Source organism: Thunnus maccoyii, chromosome 14 (assembly GCF_910596095.1).
Source record: "Thunnus maccoyii chromosome 14, fThuMac1.1, whole genome shotgun sequence".
Lineage (NCBI taxonomy): Eukaryota > Metazoa > Chordata > Actinopteri > Scombriformes > Scombridae > Thunnus > Thunnus maccoyii.
This window is the reverse complement of record NC_056546.1, coordinates 8975673-9003132: the sequence shown is the minus strand read 5'-3', so window position 1 is coordinate 9003132 and position 27460 is coordinate 8975673. Positions and strand designations below refer to the sequence as shown.

Here is a 27460-nt window from a genome sequence, read left to right as displayed (position 1 = left end):
TCAATAACAGCTGAGCTTAATAAGAATGGTCTGTGATCAATCCAAACATTAATCTTTGAGGTTAGTGGGAGAAATATTTACTATTTAATGCCATCTCTCCCCTTTTCCATGAGTGTATCAGGAGCAGAGTTATTATTGCATATGTGACATTAAGACATGAACATTATTTAGAGCTTGTCCAACTGATTTGTTTGTGACTGTCAGGCATCATTTAATTATGAAAATCCTGTCAGCAGCAGCCTGAACAGCACAGAGAGACACAGACAGGTGAGCTCTGATGTCACAGAGACACACAGAGAGGTTAGCTGCGGCCTCCCAGGTGAGCTCTGATGTCATAGTGAAAGATCTAGTCATATGTTCAGGAGTTGAATGAAAAATAATACAAAGTTTTTGAGATGATTTAAAGATAGGTTTGAGCATCACTGTGGCTCTGTCATGAAACTCTTGAGTTATGTCACCCAAATCCACAAACTGAAAGGACAGAATCTCAGGTGAGGTTTGAAAACCTTACAGCAGCTAGTTACAGAGCAGCATGTTACCTACAGGTTTCTACACATTAATTGTGACAGTCTATGATATGTTACTTTTAAATGTTAATTTTGGTCTCAGATTTATAGTTAAGTAGTCTATCAATAAAATAAATGTAAAAATCAAAGAAAAAAAATCATGATACAAGTCCGGTTTCAGGCAAGTCAACAAATGCATATTCAGTAAACATTTTGCAGGGTCAGGCTCTTTATATGTGTATGTGTGTGCACACATGTGCCTATGAAAAAGAAAAGGGTGATACATACACAATTACTTTGGCCGTCCAACAAAAAAATGTCCCCACTAAAGTTAAAACCAAACCTACGCCCTTGCCTCATGGTGAGTAAAAACTGTCTGGGCTGGCTCAGTTTACACAGTAAGAGACAGAACTAGCTATTGTGTACAAATTACTCTTTGATAAACTGTAAGGTAGTCATGAAATACTTTGCAGTTTTTGAGGCCTAAACATTTCTATAAGTGCATATTTAGAAAACTAGTGAAAAACCAAAGAAATGTGTTCTCATTTATTGAAAAAAACTGCATCTACTGAAAGTACCTTTGAATGGATAATAATCTGGATTACAGATCATCTGATTACATATTATATGCCAAATGGTAGCAGGAGGTACTATAGCTAAAACTTGACCCGGGACATTGAAATAAGACACAACAAAGAAACGGACATTTAAACATTAATGGAGTATTAATGGATTACAGTATTAAGCTTCATTTGGACAGACTTTTAGGGGAGGTTGAGTATTTAAATAATGTTTGTGCTGATCAGTTCTCCCATTAGATAGATGAAACTATTTTTCCTTATGGCTAAAATGTCCTCCAGAGCAATGACTCAGGTTTACGAGGACCACAGAATAAAACTATTATTATCCACCTAACATCTCCCTGTAATATTAATCCTGTCCAAATGGGGCTTTAGTTCATGGCATGGCAGGACACAATTCATTTTGATGGCTGAAAACACAGATGTACAATCGACTCTTCCTAACTTACTATGTAGACATAAGCACGCATGTATTTCATGGAAAGAAACCATTAAATGGCACAGTTGTTTAGGAACCATGTGTGATAAAAATGATTACTTTGGCCCATTTGGTTCCCATGCAGGTTCATGAGTCTGTTGCATGTTGGTGTGACAGGGGTGCAAGATCATTTTACAAAAGGAAGGGGAATATTTTGAGGACCGGATCAACGTATTTTAACAATCCTGGGTCTGCAGAGTTGATCCACCCGAGGAACTCATAATCTCTGTACAATAATACACCTTAAAAGAAGCCAGAAAAGTAAACAAACAGAAAAAATTAACAGAAAACTGTACAAGGCACATTTGAATTTCCACAGGCGTAATCTTCCAGGGGGGCATATTTAGGTGACATGGCCGCCCCATGCTCTGCAAAGGAGTGCAAAATCCTGGCTCTTTGGTAGCATTGCAAAGGCTCAGAGACCATTAAGGAAAAACAGAGGTGCAAAAACAAAAATCCAGGCATTTTAGAGTTTCTTAAAGGTTTTAAAAAATCTCCGTTTGTTGAAATTAAGACAAACAGAGTCCAAAGTTTCTTTTCTCAAATGGGAAAAGATGTGATAGATCCAAAAACACAGATACATTATCAAAGGTGCTACGTCTGCTGGGTTTTCCAAAAGCTAAACCTGAGAGTGGTCCTGGTGGCCGTTCGTACTGCCTTGTGAGTAGATTATCCGTCCAATCAGAAGGAGCAGGATGCCAACGCACAGCAGGACGGTGGGCTCCTGTTGGATGTACGGCAACTGGTTTGGATGGATCACAATTCGCCTACGTCCACCTGCCACCCCCTGGAATACAAAGGACAGAGAGAAGAAGAGGTTTTAGAGTATTAATGAGAATTATGTTAAAAAATATACAGCATGCTCACACCAAAATAAATGAAAAATCCTTTTTTCAAACAGCAAAAGACTGAGCAGAGACACGACTTGAAAAAGAAAGTCCAGTAGCAAGGAAGGTGAGGTCAATGATACAAAATGTTATGTCAGACAATGGGCCCTTGATTTAAGACAGAAGCAGACAAAAACAGGATTCTTGTTTCTGGCCGGCAAATAACTGTTAAGTAGCTAAACTTAGCTATGTAGCTAAATAAGCTGACGTTAACGTTAATGTTTTTAATGTTTAAAGATAAACTCAAGTTGCATTGTGCAAGATCTTGTGAGATTAGAAGCATAACTTCCGTGACACATCATCATCATTAAAAAAAGGATGTTAAATTATGAAGGCTCAGATTCTGCAGGTTTTTCTTAGAATAAATCACAACATCATCTTCGAACAAGAAGAATTAACAAATTAATTCACTTCACCTCTACTGCAGTTTTTGGTTAGGACTTTGTCCTTTGACAGTGTACGCTTGAACTCTCTTTACTGTCTCTGGCTATTTTGAACACCTCTCCATATCCCAGTAAGTCACTCTGGCACACTCGGCGCCCTGTTGACTGAAACACGTGTTTGGTTTTCTTTTCTGCTCTTTATCCATGGAGTCAACAGCCCCTGTGCCTTGGACCAGGTCCATTACTAGAGCAGCAGCAGCTTCTCGCTGATAAGTTGACAGACAAGAAAGGACATTTCCCCTCCTGGTGCAACAGGAAGCTCAGGCCTGAAGAAACTCTTTCCAGAAACAACACAGCTTTTGTCGCTAAAGAAAGGTAGAGAGTTGGGTGGGGATCTCCACTATGAATGACTTGAAAAGTAGCTAGTAATTTTGCTACACTAACAAACACTTCTGCTACTTAAGCAAAAAAAAAAAAGGTTCTGCTATTTTTAGGCCTTGTGCAAGATACTTACCATATTTTCTCTACTATCCCGAATTCAAACCTACGTTAGGAATGAATCTGATTCATTTAGACATCTTTTTCAATTAAACAAATAGTAACAAAAACAGCTCCCAGTAGTCACTATTAGAAGGCTGCGGTTGTACTATGCAGCTTTTGGGTGTGAAATCCTGGAGGTGTGTGAATGTGAAGCAGAGTTCTGCTTAAATATTCATCCTCAGCTGCTATTGCTCAGATAAACAAACATTTACAAGAATAACTAAGGCTTTTACAAGAGTAGGAAACATTTTTTTCCTTCTGGCAAATAGATGTCCTGTTTTGGCATGAAGCCCTTCAAATACCGCCTGGCCGGATGGACTGTACAATACCATCCAGACATTGACTGGCACAGAAAAAGTCTTTTGCCTCGGGGTGAGACTGTACTATGAAAAACAGGATCTTTACAGCGAGCTCAAGAGAGGAATATCAAAGCCGTGTGGTTTAATGTGAAAAGTGAGCCAAAAACCAGAGAAACCCCTGATGCCAGAGGAGGAAACAGGTGAGGGGAAGACCAGTTAACCCTGTGATGAATCACAGTCTGCTTCTAATTCTGCTTCTGACTCAGACCCATTTGTTTGACTTGGTCAAACAAATGGGTCAGAGATGACCACAGAGCTGGCACAGCCTGCTTTTTTTTCAGAATACAAAATTGAACAAGTCTAGACCCCGATTTCCTGTAAACCAGTTTGACCTGAAGCCTAATAGATTCATACAATAGAAACTTATTCATAGCACCTCAAAGATTATTTAAAAAAGAAATGCATTGTAGAAGAGATAGAAAGACTAATTACATCCACAGTAGCTGAAGACCAGAATGCAAAGCACCTAGAGGACGTACATGTATTGAGTTTCAAACCTGTGTTCAAACATATGGACTCAAATGCTTGAGGCATGACAGGACGCCATTAACTGTGAATTAAGGCACCATGACTTAAGACTCAAAAGCATCCCAGCAATGAGACCTGGGGAAGGTAATAAAGCTTTATAGCAACTTTAGCAATGTTAAGCAAATATCCTGATGTGCTGGAGAAAAAACCAATCCAACTGGTTTCCTTGTAAATTGGAAGCACCACTCTTTTCTACTCCAACTCAATTACGGAGACATACTTAAATTGATGTGACTTAACTGAGGAAAATGTGATCGTCATGATCAACGGCCTCCTGATTCTCTATCATATAATTTCAACAAGCTAGTGGGGCTTTTCCTAAACGTGTTGGCTAGCTAGATAGTGAGCTATATTCGATGGAATCCATTTTTTAACAAAAACATTTTTGGCTATATCAATCATGAGCATATTTTTTATTATTGTATGACAACATTGGGAACAAATCTCCATAAGAAATGTCTGGAAAAACATGGTATTCTGACATGATATGTTTTCCACTTTTCATGGGACGTTAATTTTCCAGGAATCATCACCTAATTTTTTTTTTAAACTTTAAATCCACATTTTTGGAGACAAAAACATAGGAAGCAATTGAAATTACCAAATACTAATTTCAGTGCTGCCAAAACTGAGCCTTGATTTTCCTAAATATCATCAAGGGACTGTTGTGTTTGGCTACAAGTGAAGACTAACTCTCCAAACTTTTGGGGGATTTGGTTTCATGTCCACCACATGAACTTCAAGAATCATCACAAATCAACACTCGTGTGGGTGTACAAGCTCAGGTGAACTCTGAACGCATTAATTCAGCCTCCTCTTTAATTCAGCAGTACATGGACAGCAAAGGGTGTTGACATCACAACCTAGAGCTTTGCTTTTGTTTAGGGCAGAAAGTTCAAGTGGATTTTTAACAGTGGAGGGTTGTGATTTTTCTTCAGTGATTTCTTTTCCCAGGTTACACCATATATGGCATTTAGAGATTTAATTATACTTCCTTGTTTTGAAAACACTGACATTATTAATGCTCAATTGCTTGCGGCCGAGTTTATGATATTACACATTAGAGGCTTGTCTCTCTTCTAAGCAGACAGAGACAAGCTTTGTGGTTTTAAAGCTGGCAGTGTTTCTGTGCTCTCTCCTCACCTCATGAACCACTGCAATGATTTGACTGTCAGGATGGCCTGCAGTTTGCAGAATTAGGGGAGGTACCTTGCTGGCAGATTTATGAGTCTCAAGATATGAAGCAAACTTACTGATAGCTTCTTTCATTATTCCATGCTCGATTTGTTGATCTATTGATGTCTAGATACCTGACTATGCCAATAGGAAAGGGGTTAGTCAGCTGGTTTTGCCATTTTAAAACTAGTATATATATTGTAAAGCATGTATTTTTAGTACCATCATGCCCAGTACAACCACAGCCTGGACACTGAGCAGCTCTACTGGAGCACTTGGGGTTTAAAGTGCTTTTGAACAAGGAACTGCATCTCCCAGATATTAAAGACTATTATACAACTACATCTGATTAATCAGGTTGCCTTTACTTGCCCAAAAATGCATAAAGCCATCTGTGGATGTCCTTCCACATTATATCCTGCTCTGTAGTCACGGTGGAGCACTTATTATATTTTACATCTACAGCCAATGAAAGTGAAGAAGAAACTGTCAATTTCGACACAACAGGAGGATGTGGTGTACCTGGGAGGAGTTGACACTTGATGTATGTGGTTTAACACAATTGACGCAAATATACCTGACCAAAATCTGTAGACAATGTGTCTCAAACCACCTACTGTAAGGCTCAAATTGTGAGTGATCAGATCATTGTCCTTCTTCAAACTAATCTCTACTACTACTTGATTTAATGATTAAAGGGGATTGACATTTTAGGAAATATGCATATTTGCTTTCTTGTCGAGGGTTTGATGAGAAGATTGATACCACTCTTGTGTCTGTGTCTTTAAGTATAAAGCTAGAGGCAGGAGGCAATTAGCTTAGCTTAGCATAAAGAGTGAAAGAAGAAAGAAACAGCTAGCTGGACTCCAAAGTGTGAACAATTACAGCTACCAGCACCTCCAAAACTCACATGTTAAATTTTGTTTGTTTGATCCAGTAATATCAAAACAAACAGTTGTGGTTTTATGGGGGTTACTTGCTGTAAGTATCTCTTGCTGGGTGCAGTGACTTCATGGAGTCCCTGTTGACTTCCTGGCAAACTCACAATGATGAAAGGACTGCAGGAAGTCACAAATGAGATACTTTGTGTTAATTATATACTATACTTAAGATTTAGGTGTAAATATGTGTATTTTTTAACTTTGGCTAGCTGTTTCCCCCTGCTTCCAGTCTTTATGCTAAGCTAAGCTAACTGCTTCCTGGCTCTTTGCTCACAGGCTTGATTGTGATGTTGATCTTCTCATTTAACTCTCAGCAGCTTGTTATAAGTTGTTCTATTTAAAAACCCAATGACTAGCAATCTGTTTCTTTTGCTGTTATTTGCAGGGGGAAAGGTTACAGTAAATCAGGTGTTCAGGGAATAGAAATAATATCTAAGATTAAAAATACCATGTAGACAATAGAGCTGCTCTGTTATTTGGATGATTGATCGTATTTCTCAGTCAAGATGAGAGGTTGGAACTGTAATCAGAAGCAGATGTTCACCTCAGCTGACGAACTGCAGGCTGAGAGTCTGACATTAAGCCAAAACTGGTTTCACCAAACACTCTTGATTTTCAACCCTTTACCTCAGGATTACAGAAAAGGAAATACACACACGTGCGCGCGCACACAGACACACACATACACACACACATTTGCGATCCTCTAATAGTTTTTCACATTTGAACCTTTACCTCAAATAACCCCTTCCATTATCTGAGAATAGAAAACCTGCTGCCACAAATCATTTTCCTGCTGTCACTGCAACTCTTGCAGACTTCTAACAAGCAGTTCATCTGGCACACACGCACACATCCAGGCACCACAATGTACAGTACATGCACTGACACATGCACACAGTGCTGCTGCGGTGATGCAATGGGAAAACAGTTATAAACTTACTTAGAAGAAGCAAAACATGCTCAACACAAGAGACAAACCAAACAGGCAGTCAGCCAGTGAACTTCTTAGAAATTCAGTCAACCAGAAAATCCACCTGTCAAGTCAGTAAGTCAGTGCACCAATGAAGCAACTGAACAATCTTATAGTCGATCGATCAAGCAAGATGATACAGCTCGTCTACTAGTTTTCTTTAAATAACTGTTTTCTTTAAATAATTTCCCAAAACATCTAATATTCTCAATATCTCTATGAAGATGTAATGTATGTAAATGTACATTCTCTATATTTCTGTCTATTCATATTGTTGGCATATGGTGCCATGATGTGATTATGTATAATGCTTGATTCAATGAGTGATGTAAGACTGTAGTGTGACCTGATTGGTCCATGTTGGTCAACCAACCTATTTAAGATGGTCTCTCTTTTTGTCTTGTAAAATAACCTGATAAAGGTCTGTTTACCGAAATGTTGTTCCCAATAAATCTTTTTAAATTGCAAGTGGAGAAGACAGTACAGGAGTTCTTTGTTCTACTTAAGTTTCAAGTGTCTGCAAGCTGATTGTGTAATGCAATTACTAGAAACATAAAAACATTTGACTTGAAGGGAGGGAGTCTACAATTTAAGGATAGCTTTGCAAAATGGATGGCAGAATGTAAAATGTACTGTAAGCGTTTGGTAGAAAAAGATAAAACACTGGTATATATTGTGAAAAATAGAAGCATGAGTCAAAAACAATTACTCACAAACACAACAAAACCAAAACTTAGAGGGTTTTTAGCAGTGTCCCGACTCCTCAGTATTCAACTTGCTAGTCAGAAAACCTGCAAAATCAATGCAAAAAATTGACAAATAATAGCATACGAATGGGGGTTTTCTATTACATGGCTCTCCTTTCTGCAATCTCATGTATTTTACATATTTTCCACATCTGTTTGGGTTTGTAAACCACAGATTTTGCCCCAGCACTTTGGTAAAGACACATCTCTGACAGTGAAGATTTCAAATTTCTCATCTTGTTTTCTTACTCTTCTTCTCTCTTTCTTTTCACAGTGGAAACATTGAGTCAGCCAGTTCCAAAAAGCTCATGTGATTTTGTTTGGTCACCACAACTTACTATGCTGCCTCTTAAAAATAGCTCTCTCAACAAGGCTACACTTACAGGCGCACACACCGAACAAGTACACATACACACATACACACACACACACACACACAATGCAAGCTGAGTCTGGCTTTGTTATGTTATTTCTCTATCGTTCTTACTCTCACTGTGTTTCTGCTTTGTAGTGCCACTATGCAAACCTCACCAAACGTTTCAACTTTTAAAATGTTTATCAGGAGATTTGTTGAGGTCAGAGCATGCATCACAAGTTCACATACAAAAAAATTCACACACACACAAACACACACAGGTTGCATTTGTGATGTTGTAGTTCTGAATCCAATAAATGACCTTTGTCCCCGTCATCTCTTTTACTATCTTCTGTTCTTACTTATTGCTTTTGTCCTCTTCCACAAACATTTGTGGCTAACTTGTCACTGCAAAAATATTTAATCAAGCTTTTATGTGCTTTACATGTGTTTCTGGTAAGAGTGCCCATCCCTGTTACTAGCTGTCATAATGTACACTCAATCCCTGCACCTTTAGTTGTCACCTTCTGTAATTTCACAACATAATAAAATGCAAACAAGGTGCTCTGTGCATGGATAATGAAGGAAATCCCAGCTCCCCTGCAGGAACTACACAAGTAGAGCAAGGTGTAGTTTCACACTGAAACAACACAAGAGAAAGTAAGTGTGTAGTTCACCAGAAGAACATCTGTGTCAGGGGCAGTTATTTTAACCTCTACTGAAGGTTTCCCTCATTTAACCTGACATGTCAACTAGAAGGTCCAATTCATGCAATATACAGTCCTAATCTTCCCTAGGTCCACATTGTGTCACTATATGTTTAAGAGTTTCATAAGATTAGACAACTTATCTTCTTATCTTTGTGTTTCCCACTGAAAAAGCTTTAAAATTTAGCTAAAAATGCAAATATGCCTGCAAGTCAGCGAATGTGAAAAGTGATGTAGAGCTTAGAAGTTATTTAAGGTTGGTGTTTGTGCAATATGGATTCCTCAGCTTGTTCAGAAAAGCCAAGAAAAGTAATAAATGTAGTGATGCTGACATAAATATTCTAGGGCTGCACCTAACAATTACTGTCATCATCGATCAATCTGATGATTATATTCTTGATTAGTTGATTGAATGCTTTGTCTATAAAATATCAGAAAATGTCAGTTACATGTTCCCACAGCCCGAGGTAATGTCTTTAAATGTCTTGTTGTATTTCGCAAACAGTCCAAAACTCAAAGATATTCAGTTTACTTTCAAGAAACACATCAAATCCTTACATTTGAGATTGCTTCAAAAATGACTAAAACAATAAATTGACTATCATAATAGTTGCTGATTAATCTTCTGTTGATCGTCTAATGGATTTATCGTCTTGCAGCTCTAATATATTCCCCTCACAAACTGTCCTAGCGTCTCCAAACAAGGCATCATACTTTCTTTTGCTCCAGAGAATGACAAAAGGAAATCTGTTTAAATCAACTCACAACACAGGACACGAATTCAACATAAACACACAAATACTACAGTAAATTTGTATTTTATAAATTCTGCATTGCACTGATGGAAAGAGCAATACTCGTTACTCATGGTTAAACAAGGGTTAAAAAACCTTCTCCTATTCTGTCACACACACAAACAAAAACACAGGAGCAGCCAGCCAGTGACACCCGACTGGTCCACAATGTTCCTCTGAGTTATTTCTGTCTTCAGGACAAAGGGTTTTACCTCCTACTGAAAGATGACAGAGCGTGTTGGAGTTTGTTTGAGTGTGTGTATGTGTGGGTGTGTGTGTGTGTCTGTGTGTGTGCGTGTGTGTGTGTATATGTGTGTATGTGTGTGTGTGTGTGTCTGTCTGTGTGTTTTGGCAGGATAATTAGACCTTGTGCTTTGCTCCCTGAGAGCTCTTTAACCACAGGGCTGAGCAATAATGAATCTACACTGTCACGGACACTAGGCTGTCACACCACACACATACGGACACCATACTGAGCACGTTTACAGATGTTTGAAAACAAACACACACACACACATTGTGTAAATGTTTAACTGAGAAAGAAGGAGAGAGGCTGGATTAAATGAGGACAAAGGAGAGAGAGCCAGGAAGATTACTGAAAAACAAATAATTACTTATCGTTATATTAGTGATTACATACCGCTGTACAGGTTTCCCCAACAAATAATTAATCAACTCAACACTGTTTGTACGGAAAGCGGTTTAAATAAGTGCCTTGCTAATTTTTCTGTCAATAAAACAAGATGAAGTGAGAGGAAACACCTTTGTGCTTCTCTGTGTTTGTGCAGATGATATGAGTCATCTGAAAGCCTATACAACCTGAAGCGATGCAGCTCTGCCACTTGGCCGACGCCTTCACACGATGAAGCTGATTAAAGCTCTTCTGTCAACTATGACACGCACATAAAGGGCAGCTCAGCATGCAACGGTATTGTAATGAAGGGTTGGCGATTGTGGGGAGGGAGGACTTGTCAGAGTCTGCTGAATTATCCCTTTAAGTAACTTTGAACCCTTATAATATCATAAATTCACCCATAAAGTAGCATCTTTAGTATTAAATGGTCACAATTCTTATATTATCGTGTCTAATCTTTGGATCTCAGTTGGAAAAAGTTCAGCTCAAGGACAAAACTTCTCTTTGATGTTCAAAAAATAAAAGAATCAGAGTTCTGAGCAGCAAAATGTACTTTAATGCCGGCAAGAAAGGAGAACAATATATAGTGCACACAAGGCTCACCACATATGTCCTGGCAAGCTGATCTTCAGCCCCCAGTTCTTTTGTCTTATATAGGGCACGCCTATTGTCCAACCTCTTCATACTAGCCAATTACACCATTGTAATCTCTCTACATCACCTGGTGCAGACCCAAAAATATTTTTTTTTGGGCTGAACTGGACATGCCTGGCATATCCAGTTCCACCCAGTCATGCTCTTCTATTTTTTTATAACTGCACCTGGTCACTTTACACCACTATTTCCAATCCTTCTCCTGGCTATCATTTCTCCACAGCCACTCTTGCCACCCCACACGCCCATTTCTCATTCCTTTCCCAAGGCCACTTTAACACTGAGTATAATACAAACACACTTACAATTTTATCCAGTGCACTGAGTGAGATTATTTTTTAACATACTTTGTGCTCATATATCAATCACAAGTTTCTGTGAGGTATACATTCAACATAATGATTATTCAACACACTTCTACTTAATGCTTGTCATTTTAACAGTAATCATTTGCATTGTATTTTACCTTTCTTTCAGTGCATCATAAGTCTAAAATAAAATTACACCACAATATAACAATATCACAAAGTCAATTTTCTCTACTTATTAAGAGGAACAGTTATCCATTTAGTTAAACATTTGCCTCCCTGTCCAGCTGGGTTTCTTTGATGATAGAGAGGACGTTCGTGACTTTGGTGAGAACTTTCCTATATTTGTCCTCTGGCATCCTCCGAGCCCACCACAGAGATGTGATTCCTCGAGCCTCGTCATGCCTGAGACACTTTCAAAAGGAGGCGTTCAGCAAGAAATGATTCATAATGATTCGCTGTGATTCGCCTATCTTACTCAGACTGTTTGAAGTGTGAATTTTTTGACATTGTTGAGAACTTCTTCAAAGTTGTTATCCCTCCAGTGTGTCTGGGTTCGATCCGGGCCGCTGGTAGGGTCACTTATTCAAGTAGAGCTGGTCTCAAGAGATGGATCAGATATGATGATTCACAAAGACTCCAGTGATTGGTTACAAAACGCCAGAGTGTTGCGTGGAATGAGGGCACTAGGGCACGCGCCACAATCCAGGCCTTGTGATGGAAGTCTTAGTCGAATGTTTGATAGTCATCATTTGCAAGTAGGTGCAGCAGCCAACAAAACACACCCCTACCTGTCAACAAGCCAGGTTGTGCCTTGACCCGATGCCTTGCATGGGTTTGGTTCAATGCCTGCTTTGCAAGGATTGGATCAGGTTTCAGAGTAGAGGATCTTAAGGACTGAGAGATTTGAGGATAAAATATTTCAGTTGCTGGATACTCTCCGACAGTGGGAATGACAAGCAAACTAACTATGATAATCTGCACAGAGCTGCTATTCTCATTACTTCAGAGCAGCCAACTCGGTCCTTGTTGGTTCACAGTTGGCCAGGAGAGGAAGTAGACAACCTCCTCGCTGGCATCGGAAAAGCACAAATAGGGTTTATTTTTAAAATTATTTGTTTTTGGGAAAGAAAAAAAAAACACATGTCAAATAACAGCATGCAGGTCGGGGCTTGTAGCATAGCGAGATTACATCGCTATCTGATGCTCCATTCTGTCTATCTCTGTGTCATGGATGTATAAATAGCTGGAGGTCTGTGTGCCTGTTGGAGGCTGAGCTTTGGATGAGTGGTCAGTGCAGTTGTCAGTGGTCTGGTAGATTGGGGTTTGAGACCTAGTGAGGGAGCTCTACTTTGTAAAATAGTTCATTGAAGAACACAGAAATATCCTAAAATTAGAAGTGTAATAAAAATAAAAACAGGATTGTTACGCCTATTTCCACTTTAATTTGAATACAAATACAAATAATTTTGCTGCCTCAACAAATACAGATACAGATACAAACACAAATACTGGGCTCTCCGCATATCCCTATTAGGTAGTATCCAAATGTTTTGGCCCTCTCTCTTCAGCTATATGTTTTGCTGCCACGGTCATGTCAGGACTAATTTTTTCAACTATTTGTCGTTTCTTGGCAGAACAAACGCAGCTGAACTAAGTTTCTGGTTTGTTTCAGCAACAAAAGGCTCCTCCCTACTCATACTGATGATCAAATATCCCAATTAAAAAATCTGAAAAACCTGAAATGCGTCTTAGTTTACTGTTATGAAATCATGTGTAACTATACATGTACACTTGTCCGCAGCAACACCTGGCAAGAGAACAGGGAACAAGCCTCCATGTTCCTCTTTTCGCTGCCTCCTCATTGTTCTGCGGCACGAACAAATACACATGCGCACTCTTTCTGGGTAATTCTTCACAGAAGTTCACAGAGGGCTTACCACATTCAAACTCACACACTTCTATTCTTGTCTTTCTCTTTGTCTTCCCTCGTTAGTGTGAATAAGTGTTGAGTCACAGCCTTGAATCATCACGTTCTCACATATTTCTCCAGCCCCCCTCTGTGTTCCTCTGCTCCTGAATCACAGCTCCGAAGGCCAAAGCAAACTTTGCTTTGCTTTGCATGAAAAAGTTCATAAACAGAGTGAACAAAAGTCTTTTCTGACGTCACTGAGAGTAAACGCCTGATTTCCAGGACTTCTGTGCCTAACTTGAAATATCCAAAGAGCATACAGACGTATAATTGATCACAGAGAAGGCAAATAAATGCAGTGATTGATCATCAATAGCTGCAAGAACACCCAAAACTGAAAGATGGATGGGTAATTTAGCTCTGTTAATGATGGGTTTTAGAGCCACGTGAACATAAGTGCACTCAAATAACACCCTTAAAGGGGTTTTGTGCCTTTTTTGTAAAGGTTGCTTGTGCGTTTTTTGGGAGAGACAAATGTAGAAGCAAGAGGGCAGAAAGGGTTAACCGTCTTCTTGTTTGATGCTCATTAGCAACCAGAAGATTAAACACAGTGGGCAAAACACGACTGCTCGGCTTGAGAGTTGTAGCTTTATCGTTGTTAAGCTTTTGGCATTGAGGCTACATTTGAAGCTCTTCGCTGAGATGAAACAGTCCTGTCGTGCCTTTTCATGACTTCTCTTTTTTTTTTTTTTAATCCACTTCTCTGGTGTGATTAAAGAGAATTTAACCCAGCACTGATTTCCCTCCCACCCTCCCCCCTTCTTCCTGTCTTGTTTCCTAAAGCTGGACTCAGCTCTTTGATAGAGGAGTAAATAAAACTGTGATGATGCAACATGAAGAAATGTTGCCAAGGAAACAGAAGCCAAGAGGAAATAAACTCTTACTGCAGTTAAGCAACTTTACAACACACCCAGTCTGACTGATGGAATTACATCCACCGCAATAATGTGATTATTTCTTCAGTAAGCCAATAGTCTGACTACTACAAATGTCATTTCATGTCATAATCAGAGCCGGATTACCCCTCCATCTATTAAAATAGTGTTGTCTTATAAATCTGCTTTTTTGTGGTGTTTTGATTCTTAGTGCACACGCGATTAACCAAATTCAACATGTCTAGTGTAGCGATGGAAAAAATAAAAATATTTCGGCGCGAAAATAAATAACTTTCTGTTCTTGTGTGACGAGGAAACAAGTCGGCACTTTGAAACACCTCAGTCTACATCAGTACCTTTGTAAGCCAGCCACAAAATAATCAGCTAAACCACTGCTACTGAGGCTTGCAAATGAGCTCCACTTTTCTAATGAGAGCAGTCAATGAGCTTCTCTGGGTCTCACCACATTTTAAACACCCAATTTGTACCACTAAGTTTTGTTTTTCTTTCTTTCCCACTGCTGGGAACTGGCTGAGGGCTTTGCAGAAGAGAACAGAGCTGCTTTTCCCCTCTCTGTGTTCAACAAGTTAATTTTCTGCTCCTCTACTATTGAGTTTTTTTTTTTTTTTTTTTTTAATCATATGGCTGTTTACATGTTTTGGGTGTTTTTAACTGCAGTGGTTACTGTGGCATCTGGATTTTCTGCTGCTTCAGGCTGTCTGCTTGGTTATTTTCTGATCAAAAGTCATTTCGTTTTTCTCACCCCGAGCGCAGTGGAAACAGCCAGCTGGTCACAGCCTCCCGCAGATCACCCACGGCGCCATTTTAGGGGCATTTTTTTGTCCTAACCTCCTCTTTTTTTTTCATGCCCTGCTGAGCATGTAGCTCATTTACAGCCGCATTCTGCTTTACATTCACACAGTTATGCAGCCGCTGTTGTGACTTGATTTCGGGTTTTTCAGTGATATAATAAAAACTGACTAGCCAATTAGGACAAATAATGATATTTGTGAATCATGCTAGATAGGGACGTTAATCTCTGAACAAACAGTGATTTCCCACATTCACACAGTCCTATCTAGACTGAAATAACTTAACCCAACCACAACAACAGAGACTCAGACAGAATGATGTTGGATTTGATAAAATTGATAAGTCATTAACATCCATTAGCTAACCACAGTCCTCTTCTGTCAGCTAATTAGCGGCTCCACTACATCTGTTGAATGTTCAGCACTTTGATCAGGAGCTCCACAAATGTGGTGGTTTCTTTCTTATACTCGGATCCCCTCTCCCACACTCTCATTCACATACGCACACACAAACAGTGTCTATGATCACTGACCCTTAACATGAGCACTCTATTGTAGTCGTCTCCAATGAGTCGGAGTTCTCGTCCGATTGCCTCCGCCTGCATGTCCCCTGCTGCGTTTTGTTGCCTCGTGCTAGAGGGGCTGGGAGAGATTCCTGGAACAGAGAGGAAAAAAAAACATGCAGACTTTGCTAATATGATCAAACGAAGAGCTTACAATAAGTATTGTATGTTACAAACACTTAACTGGGTAGCTCTGGGTAATACTTTTATTCAGTACAGTTCTGCAATAAAGAATTAGTAAAGATGAGTCTCCAGTGACACAAAATACAGTTTTTGTCAATGACATTGGATTACAAGACACTGCAAACATAAAAAAATACAACATGCATCTTCCGGTAATACATACGGTATACAAAACATCACTTTACTTATGTGAAAATGCTCTAATACATTGTACACTGAATAGCAGAGGAAAGAAAAGAAATACTCCAAGCCTGAATTTTATCCTGATAAAGGTCTTTTTGTCATGTCCCAGGCTTTTGTATTGAACATACATGTTGAACCAACTGGTGACATTAATATTAACCAGAAAGGGTTTTGATTCTGTGGATGCATTCAATAGTTTTTTAGGCTGCTCTGCCTGCTGCAAACACACGAGTATCACAAAAAGAACATTTAGTAGGCAAATCTTTTAAATCTATTTTGTATTTATCAGTTCTGAGCACTTCCTTTTGTGACAGACGTGTATTTGTTTGTGGCATAAAGTCTTCTTGGGCCGTATGGCATCACCTGACCTGCAGTTCAGGCTGTGGCCACTACACCAACACATCACATAACATCACAGCCAAATCTGCTCTCAGGGTCATGACTGATTCATCCTTTGTTTTTTGAATCTTATGACAAACAGTGAGGACATGTGACAGAAAAGCAAACAGGACTATTGAAACCAATTAAAACGCTAAACCTTCACATGTGATTTTTTTTGTGAGACATTCACATGTGATGTGCATGTCCAGCTTTCAGGAATGCATGTCTGGATCATCAGCAATAACATTTTGAGGAAATGAGACAGACAAGTGGGAGTGCGATTCAGGATTGGGTGGTTCACAATATCAACAGAGACTTTTTTAGTTTTGACCCAGTTGAGTTTATTTGATGTTATAAAAGATGCAAGCTCACCAGGCTAAGATAAAAAACCACAGAGGAGAAGTAAATCAGAGTGCTTATTCATCTAGATGAAAACAACAACAAAGCAGACACACAAAGCTACTGTGACAAACATCTTCTATTTTATTCATAGTTTAGATAAAAGAGTAGATACCAGAACATTTAAGAAATGGATTTTCATGGAAAGAGTAACAATATTAAAAGTAGAGAACGACCACTACTAGCTGACCAGGCAAAGCAAATGTATATATGTGTTTGTGGTTATATCTTATATTTTCAGTATGAACTACAATATGACTATGAAAGGCTCTGACCTCTTACCGCTCTTCACTTATGACTCATGCACACTGTCATGAAACCCAGACTTAATATTTCTCACATCCTCCAATATTGAAGAGACCAATACAGCGAGGAGGCTCCGTTTCGATCAATCCATTAGTGTTTTCTGCACTGCAGTGTCAAGTGACTCTGAGGTTTGGTGTTGTGTAATTTTGAGGTTGGTTGTGGAAATATTTGCTAAACAAGCCTTAATTTTTAATTAAATTAGTTCTTTAACAACCATCAAACTTTTGGGGGTGGTCTGCCCAAATTAAAACTAATTGTTTGACCATTGAAGGTTTAGGATTTATTATATATTTGGACCACCATATTGCTTTGAAGGTCAGCAGACACTATATTTTGATGGTTTCAGTCGTATACCCTGTCATGCATTGTGCCTGGATTATTTTAACAAGACGGTTTTCTTTTTGTGAATGACCATAACAACCAAAAAGTCTTATATCAATATATATATATTACAGGTTCATTATTATAAACATGTAATTAAGTATTAAGTATGTATATATGCTATAACGTATACTTAAAATGTCCTGTATAAGAAAGGACAGAGCAGACTCTATCTGCTGAGGAGACTCGGGTCTCTTGGAGTGCAGGGGACGCTCCTGAGGACCTTTTTTGACTCTGTGGTAACATCAGCCATCTTCTGTGGAGTGGTCTGCTGAGGCAGCAGTGTCTTCTTGACTTCTGACAGTCCTGGGATGCCCCTTCAATCCAGTGGAGGTGGTGGGAGAAAGGAGAACGACGGCTAGGAAGTTATAACAGGAAGTGATAACAGGAAGTTATCGTCTCTGATGGAGAACATGACCCACTCACACTCGGACAGCGCTGGGCAGCTCCATCAGTGACAGGCTGCTTCACCCGCAGCGTGTGAAGGAGAAATACTGCAGGTCCTTCCTTCCTGCTGCTGTCAGACTTTACAATCAGCACAAGTAGACCGCACACACCAAAACTGACAATTCATTCATGTGCAATAATGTGAATTCAACCGTTCAGTCTGTCTTCTTATTATATTTTGCTTTTTTACTGTTTATTTATTTAATATATCTTGCTTTTTTACCGATGCTTCTTCTTAGTGCACTATCCCATTTGCTACTGTAACACTGCAAATTTCCCCACTGTGGGACTAATAAATGATTATCTTATCTTATCTTAATTGGTTGAACTAGCAGCACCTAAAAGTTCTATATCGTGCAACCATGCTGCAGGGGGAACAGTGTCTTGGCTCACAACTCGTGGTTTTTCTAACACTGAGGAAAAAGTTAAAAAAAAAAAAAAAAAAAGGCAAATTAACATTTCGTTTTGCTGCAGTCATCACTGAATTTGCTCCTTGTAATTGAAGATGAAACATTTGGTGAATTCTGGTTCGAAATCATTCTTTATTTACCCAGAGTACATACCGAATTATTCATACTTAAGACAGACAATAATTAGTCAGCTTTGTGCTGCCTATGATTAGATTTCAGTCTAGACTCTATTTATTACATCAAAGCCTCAGGCAAAATCTATTTTTGTGCAACCAGCCCCAAGGTTGTGTTATAATTAAACTGCGTGAATATAAATCAACCAAAGAAAAACTGCATCACAGTCAGCTGTTCCAGTGTGTCTGCGACTCAAGGAACCTGACTGTAGATGTGATCTTGCTGCTGCAGTAGGAGGAAGTGTTGTGATAGGAGCTGTAATCATGCTGTCACAGAGCGACAACAACAAGTTGATAAACTGATCCTCCTGACGCTCCGATGCTCTATCTCGCTCTCTCTGACACACAAACAGGCATTCTTGATACCCGAGACTTGTTATTCGTTGAGGACCATGTTATTTTGCGTACGGTACGAGTGTGTTTGTTTTCATCTCCTATCTGTCCTATCAGATGGACGTAGCAGAATGAATGAGAAGCGAGGGGTTTCTGTCTGCGTTTTACAAAAGACCTGCAGGCCTATTTTGACTGCGACACACACACTGAGGCTTATTCTGATTGGCATACTTAATGACTGACACGCACACACACTTTTATGCACATACGCGCGCGCAAACGCACTCACACGCACACACACTTGCTGGTCTGTTTTGACTGGTATCTTGTCTGTCTGGCTGTAAAAAGAACAGAAGAGACAGAAGGCAATCAGTCCGGCCAATCACTGCTATTATAAAAAGCAAAGCCTTATGTACAGAGCTTGAGACAATATGCTGAGGTTTCCAAAGCCACGGGAGATTATGTTTCTTAAAAAGCGCTTTTATCCTGGAGAAATACAAACACAGATAGATACGAATGTGGTTAAACACCATTTTCACACGTTTTTTACATCAAGAATTATGTGTTTCTCCACGTTTTTATAAGGGTGAAAAAGCACCTCAAGCAAAAACGACATTTGGAGAGTTTGAGAAATGAGTTAAGTCTTCACAGGATGAGAGGAACCATAGTGGATATGTTTGTCATCCACTGCACGAACGCTGTAAGGGGATGCTCTCTTTTTGTTGTTTGTTTTTTGCCGAATCTCAGCCTCATGGCACAGTTTTTTTTGGTCACCAAGCAACGGGATCGGTTAACTTTAGCCGGCAGCATCACGGCTAAAAGCAGGAGTTGTGCTGATGTAAACAAGTCCACTGGTGCACCATTTTAGGTTGTTGTTGCTGGAGGTGACGGACTCATGCGTGTCGTGCTGTGTTTGTATCTAAATAAAAAGCAGGCATAAATACTGCATCATGGTTGTACAGAGGGATGAATGTCCAGGAAACACTTTGGTGGCTTCATCAAAAAAAAAAAAAAGCTGATGTTATGTAGGCCAGCGTTGATGAAACTGAAAGAACTTGTGATACGTTTTATACACGATACCAAAGTGTAAAGATTTTTATCGCTATATGTTAACTGACACATCATCTGCTTTCAGTAATTACACTTCAACTATGAGCTCAACTATTTACAGCACTTTCACTTCAACTGAAACATCGGCTCACCACAGTGATTAATCTTCCACTGACATATCAACTGCTTTCATCTCTTCCCCCTCAACTGACAACAACTCCTTTCAATGCTTACTCTTCAACTGATACTTCAAACCCTTTCAGTGCTTCACACTTAAGGAGGAGCGAGTAGATTTTATACATGACACATGTGGAAACAAGTTGTGCAAAGCCTATTGTGGCTCCAGATGGAGCAGCGCGAAATCTGATAAATCTCTCAAGGCGAGGCGGCCTCAGTTGGTGCTGAAGTTTAAAAATGAAAAAATAAATAAATCCAGTCAAAATCTGGCGATGTGGCGTTAGAGAGAAGTGAGATTACCAGACCAACGCAGCCCGCTGCTCATCTGTGCTTTAAGCTAGTGGCTCGAGGCTACATCAGCCGCTACTAGCATAACACACCCAAATCCCTAAATGAGCTGTCGCAAGTTGAGTTGCATTATGGGTAATGTAGGCAGCAGGTTTTGACAAGAGGAATGCATGGATTAAAAAAAAACAGTATGTCTGGTTCCTCACTGCATCGATTTTTGATGTGTGTGTTTTTGTTTTGTTTTTTAACTGTCCATCGAAACGCCGACAATGTTAAAAAAGTGCAATAACAAACTGCTGGAGTACTGCTTTAAGTGCTTCATCTTGAACTGTAAACTTATAAATGTCACATGAAAAGGATAATCATTAACTTGTTTACATGGTTTACACTGGTTTAAAAGCTCCAAAGACTAAAGATGTTTAACGATTTCAAATATTCCAACTGAAAGTTTCCAGCAGCGAGTATACATACGTTTTCTTCCAGTTTTGTTAGAAATATGGCCGTACTGATTCCATTTAATATCGCTTAGTTGGTGAGGACAGACGGATTTATGTTTTTAATAGTGATTGATGACTTGCACATGGTATTTTATGTCAGCTAATTAAAATATTCACATGAAGTTGCTGACTCATGCCTTTACTGTGATGGCGCACACACACACACACACCCACACACACGCACACACACACACACACACACACACACACACACACACACACACACACACACACACACACACACACACCCTTGGGCGTGGCTCTTTATGGTTGAGCGAGATAGAAGACCCTTCTTCCTTCCTGTAAATCCGATTCAACAGGATCCCATGAAAAACTGTAAATCCGAGGCAGCAATCCAAACACAGCAGGGCTAAAAAGCCCTGCTGAGACGCATGAGTCATTCTTATTCACAAAGTTGGTTTGATACTATAAATTGGTTTAACAGGAGGCGAAGGCACAAAACAAGATATATAATAGTGTTTAAACAATATGACAAAGTGCTGTTATGGACGTGTGTTTGTGTCCAACAAGACAGTTAAGATTAGGACTTGGATGTAAGGTTAAAACTAATGTGGATGTAAGATATAATAACTAGGGTAAATTTCACTTGTTTTGGCATGGACGACCGTATGAATTTAATATGAGGTAAGGCTTGGTTAGACTTATCCTGAATGGGTTCCGGGGGGTTTCACATGCTCAAAAGCAGTAAAAGTTACTCAAACAGGAAATGGCGTAATTCTACAAAAGAATGAAAAACCTGGGAATCACGAGAAATGGGTTTGGCACTGAGGAGTCATGTTGGTGTATTTAGCATCTGCATGTTTCAGCCTGATTTCGGGCCAGCAGGATGGAGGTGTGCGTGGTATTAGTCATTAAAGCAGGATACAGAAAAAACAAGTCTGACTTACTCATCTGAGAAAGTAGCAAAAAACTAGAGTAGTGGAAACAACTCTCATGAGTAAGACCTAGTGGGAGAAAAAGGGGAGTACAAAAACATCCTGAGTATGTTTTTGTTCATCGTTTTACTATCATTGTTAACATTCAACACCACCACCCGCCCAAACCTCCAAATCTTTGAAAAAGGAAGCTTCAGGGAGCTTGTGCTAGCTCATATCTGGTTTCATATTTTTGCTTTACACCCACACAGCAGCAGCTAAATTTCACAGTGTATAAAGCCAAAGCAGCTTGTATTGGCTGATTCAGGTCAGTAACTTGCACACATAAAAGGTATGGTAATTATTAATATAGTGTCTTGGTGTGCATCCATGTATTCAGACAGTCAGACACCTATACTTACTTTAAACACTTCCATTTGCAGGAACGCAGTTTAACACCTCTTAAAACTAACACAGTCTCGATGACAGATTCAAGCAATTTTAGGGTATTTCAGGCGTGATTAAAAGTTTTTTTTTTTTTATTAAGCATAATGATTTTTTTTAGGATATTACAGGTTGTTTGACTTAGTTGATCATTGACTGGAAGTCTTATTTCATCACCTATAGCAGCAGCAACAAGGCAAAGGAGGGTGCTTTCATAAGAGCAAAGAATGATGGTATGTGTTTTAATAACCGTTTTCTTTCCGAAATGCATTTGATTTATTTTTAGATGAGTTTCAAATCGTTGTTTTCTTTGTCACTCTATTACTTGTCACAGGACTTTGTAACGATAAACTTATTCACCTGCGTGTCTATTTAGAATTGGCGGTTAATTATCTGTTAGGTATGAAAAGTGCCTGTGCTCACCGTGCTGCTGGTGCGTCCCGGGTCCTCCGCCATGCGCCTCAGCCATGCGCTGCAGGGCGTGACTGATCACCTGGCCGGTGGGGCTCGGAGTCTGCGTGGCTTTGTCAGCCGTCGCTGGCCTCGGGGAGAGCGGGGAGCTCGGAAGCGAGTCGCTCTCGAAGGAGAAATATCCGCTGGATGAGCGGCGGTAAGGGAGATGGAATATAGACCTCTTCTGAAACACGCCTAGGCTGTCTGTAGGGGAGTTGACTTTGGGTCTGCACCGGGACGGCGACTGCGGCTCTCCTCCTCCGGTGGACCCGGGGTGGCCAAAGCTCCGCTCGCCGCGGTCGGTGGCTGGCTTTGAACGGGAGTTTTGCGCTGAGGGTCCGGCGGCACCGACGGGTGGCGGATCTCCTCCGCTCTCCTCTGTCGCCGTTACTGCGGTCGAGCCATCGGGCCGGTTTGGTGGTCTGTTGGATGAACAGAGCGTCACCGTCAACCTGGGCTTTCATCATTCTGCTCAACACAGCCTCAAATCAGCCGCATCTGGAGCTGCAGCTGGATATGTAGCGGCGCACTGCTGCGCCGGGACTGGACCTCAGATTGGAGGTTTTCCTTTACAACAGACCAGATTAACTTCACAGGAAATTTCGCGATGACGCGCAATGGACTATTTTATAAAAACGAATCCGCTTAAATAATCTTAGTCAAAATAGTTTTGTCTTTAATGACAAATTACCATATTCTGACTAACTTCCCGCTGCAGCTGAAGCGTTTTGAGTTGTGTAGTGGGTGTTAAATGACTTATGTGCAGTGAGTGTGTTCCTGCTCAGGCAGTAGCCCAGGTTTCCTGTCCAAACTGGCCGCCCGGCTCGTATTGTTTGTCAGAAATTGCTGATTGCAGCACATCTTTGTTTGACTTGTGGGGGAAAATAATCAGGCATGAAGGAAGCGGCTGGAGTAACTGCGTCACACTCAAACAGACAGAGACACGTCTGTCTCAGCAGACCAGTCAGTCTGGAAATCAAATTGCTCAAGTAGCCTAAATAAATTAACACAATCTTTTAGATTAATCGGACATTTCTGCTCATTTACATTTGATTTATTGAATGAAGGCAAAACAAAATGCAGATACCTCAGCAGATTATTATTCAAAACACTGATTTGCATCAGAAACAATAAATCTTAGAAATTTGACATTTTCCGTTATAATCACCAAAGTCAGATTCACAACGTGACATTCTAATAAAAGAAATGATATTGTGTTGCAGCGCTTCCTGTTTGTCCAGACTAACTACAGTTTCCCCGGCGCACGGATTCCCAGCGGCAATGACCTACTTCTGTGCCAAAATGACCTAAAATTATAAGCAACTGTTTTTTAGCACCAAGTCTCCATGTGCCGACAATCACACTTTTACGCACCTTTGATGTAAATGGTCATCCTTTTGCTTTTTACGCATTTTTACGCACGGTGGAACAGCGACAACAACCGCACTTTAACTGGACGCGGCGACTGTCCTCCAGCCGTATGAAAATGTAAACTTTCCCTGTGGGTTTCGGTGCTGCTCCGAGCGCTACGAGGAGGGATATTAAGCGTGTCAGGCGGCGTGTAGCGAAACGGCACCAAAGCGTACCGGCGGCTACCACGCCAAGAGGGAAAAACAAACTGAGGGAAGGAAATCCACAACGTCAGTGCCAGAAAACTCGCAAACAAGGCATTTGATCAGGTGTCACGGTACTATATGTGAACGAGATCCGTTCAGCAGCACGTCTGCACCGTCTCAGTATTGAAATGAAGAGGTAGGCTGTAGTTTCTGTGTCTCCGTGGGCAACCACAAAACAGTCGAGACTCACCAGAAAAAAAAGTGACATTCCAGATAACACGATAAGGTTTCACTTTACTATTAAGACAAAGATATTAAAATAATCCAGCAGCTGTCAGACGCACTGAGTGTGTGCGTCTTGGATTATGTTTTCCTCTTCTAACCAAGCGGTACATGTGCGCCTCCCACAGGACACTTCGAGACACTTACAGATGTCCTAAACTGGTAATAAAGTAAGAAAATAACCTACCCATTACAGTCCGGTAATATTAAAATGTACAAAAAAATATGAAAATCTCACTTGAGTTCATAACCTGAAATGTAGAGGTAAACTGAAAGGTAGCTGAACTCTGTGACCTCGATCATAACAAAGCAAACTGTTTCTCATATATGAACAAAAATCAGTTTGACTATTAGAAAGAAAACATCTCCTCACATAAGTCTTGACATTACTTAGAAAGACGTGTAGTGCTCAATCCCCGCATAAAACTGCATGCACTATTTAGCAAATTAAATGCGGTTTATCCTCTGCATCCCTGCAGACAAAGCGACCCACTGGAGAACTTGTTGAGATTATTATTTCACCTCCATGCAGCGCTTATCATTATTAAATGCTCTTAACACAAAAACTAATGTGTTATGAGTTTAATAATAGGAACCGAAGCCGGCGCTAAACACACCGGCGCAGTCTGTGGATCACTGCAAAACGCACTAACATACTCCTATATCCCTAGACAATAGAAGAAACCTCAACAAAGTAGGAAAAAGTCGTTTTAAACTCTGACTGAAGTATTACAGGAGTTTTACAGGGGAAAAGGTGCCGTAAAATCGACTGAACTCACTTTTTAGACATTTTCCGAGCACATTAAGAGAAAATACTACAATGTAAAAGCAAAGCTGTTATTATTTTCTTATATTAAAAACACTGCCATTATGCGCAAAAGAGATATCACGGCGTCTGTTTGCAGGGTGACAGCTGACATGCCGGTGAGCACATAGGGAAACTGGATTTTTGTAATGTTAAAAAAAAAAAAAAAAAGACAACAACACACACGCAAACACACACACACACACATACACATACACACACACAGTCACACACACACACACACACACAGTCACAGTCACAGTCACACCTCTGCTCCCTCTATCCCGACTCACCTGGACTGCCGGTGCATGTCAGTGGCGGGACATCACTGCGGGCTCCGAAAAATTAAAGGATGACAATGTGGCTGTAATATAAATTATATAAATGCGAGTCCAAATAGGGTCCTCAGGTCCAATGTGACCAAATATGTAACTTCCAAAAGTAAACAAAAAACTGTCAAAAGTGAAATAAATCCCAGAGTTCGTGTTTCGGTTTCCTCAGGAGAGATGGTTGAATAACCGTGTGGAAACTACCAGAGGAGGTAAACAAACTCTGTCCAAACAGCTCTATTGTTTCTTCCTCTCTGTTCTCAGTTGAAGGTACTGTGTTCACTGATATCAAGGCTCCTCCTCTCCAAAGTCCCACCTCCTGAGAGGCGCCTCTTTGCTATTGCTCTCCTCTGCCTCCCCCTACCTCTCACCATTAAATACAACAGTGGCATCAGCCACTGTTGTATTTAATGGTGAGAGGATGCCAAAGAGACAGAAAAACAACTTAAAGGAAAGTGTTAAATTGTTGTTTTCTGTCTCACTGTGCATTATTTCACTTTCTGTGTCTGACAGTGACTCAATTACACACAACATACACCTAATTCTAACCAGACATTCAGCATGTAGTGCATTCCCACTGGAAAAGGGACAGAATTAAGTTTATTCAGAGATGTCTCAAATATACTAGGTTAACTTGATTTTTAAGTGTGCTGTTGATGGACAATGTTGTCCTGTAATGCAATGCACAACATAAATAGATGATCTTAATTGTGTACTATGGTGAGACAGCTCCAGAATAAAAATAAAGTGTTAATAAATCTTTGGGAAAACATTTTGCTTTCTTTCTGTAGCTTTCCAAAGTCACAGGTAGGCATCTGTTCATCCATGTCCTGTTAAGATAAATGGTAAAGTAATTTTTCTTGTAGACTAACTGTCAAAACAATCAACAAGATTATTACACAGTGTAGAGGCTAAAGGCATGGTGTAACGTGAGCAACTGGGATGCAGCTTTATGTCTCTGTGTGTCATTCTGTGTTAGTGCTGGAAAATAACACAGTAGGTTTACTCAAGTACTGTACTTTAGCACAATTTTGAGGTACTTGTACTTTGCTGGAAACTTTATATTTTCTGCTGCTTTATACTTCTTTTCCACAACACTTAGGACCACAAATTCTGGTTGTTACTCCCTGACATTTTCTTAACAGCTACAGATATTGTTTACTTTGCAGATTAAGATTTGACATTTAAAACATATGGTCACCTTATAAGATATGATCCATCGCTATAGTTGTGACTACCCACTAAAGACATAAAGTAGTTAAAACTGGCTTCAGATCAACTAGCTATAATGTTAACATGAGGCTTACATGTTGATGCATCCAATAACATGGTAATAAAACACTCTGAAAGTAGCCATTTTGCATGAGTACTTTCTCTGCTTGATTTGGAAGGCAATACTTTTACTTGTAATGTAAAAACAAACTAAAACCAACAATACGTTAGTCCGTCTCTCAATACTTCAAGACTTCTTCAGCCTGTCTTTTGCACTCTGACCTAAGCCGATTGGTCCAATTCATTGTAAATCTTTAAAAAAAAACGAGTCACAACTATATATTGTTACATTTTTTAAAAAAGGTTAAGTGATTTAAAACACCTGGGCACTGTAGTTTTTAGCAATCATTCTCAAGCAGAAGTGAATAGTACATTTTGTCAGGGACTATTTTTAGCTGTGGATTAATACACACTTTACCCTACTGCCTGCCTTGTCCCCGCAATATTATTGTTATTCTCTGTCT

General features: G+C 39.9%; 1 protein-coding gene across 2 annotated transcripts; it reads right to left on the bottom strand.

Moving 5' to 3' along the window:
* Positions 1-268: 268 nt before the first annotated feature.
* Positions 269-26053, bottom strand: LOC121911524 (bcl-2-like protein 11). Of its 2 annotated transcripts, none has more exons than XM_042433091.1 (4): positions 25689-26053; positions 22723-23174; positions 15743-15864; positions 269-2352 (listed from the first exon to the last, which is right to left on the bottom strand). In XM_042433091.1, exons 1-4 carry the CDS (start codon positions 25703-25705, stop codon positions 2185-2187), a joined length of 759 nt encoding a protein of 252 aa, XP_042289025.1. In that variant the 5' UTR covers positions 25706-26053; the 3' UTR covers positions 269-2184. The 2 variants fall into 2 exon arrangements, with proteins under 2 accessions (XP_042289025.1, XP_042289024.1); XM_042433090.1 differs by lacking the exon at positions 25689-26053 and adding an exon at positions 24127-24546.
* Between the last annotated feature and the right edge of the window lie 1407 nt (positions 26054-27460).

Bases quoted from the DNA above. Each gene is read 5' to 3' on its own strand.
- LOC121911524 (XM_042433090.1), bottom strand. From the start codon at position 24,164: ATGCGTAAAAAGCAAAAGGATGACCATTTACATCAAAG. The intron at 15,865-22,722 runs GTGAGCACAGGC...TCTCTGTTCCAG, and splicing joins CGGGACGCACCAGCAGCACG to GAATCTCTCCCAGCCCCTCT. The intron at 2,353-15,742 runs GTCAGTGATCAT...TTTGTATTCCAG, and splicing joins ATAGAGTGCTCATGTTAAGG to GGGGTGGCAGGTGGACGTAG.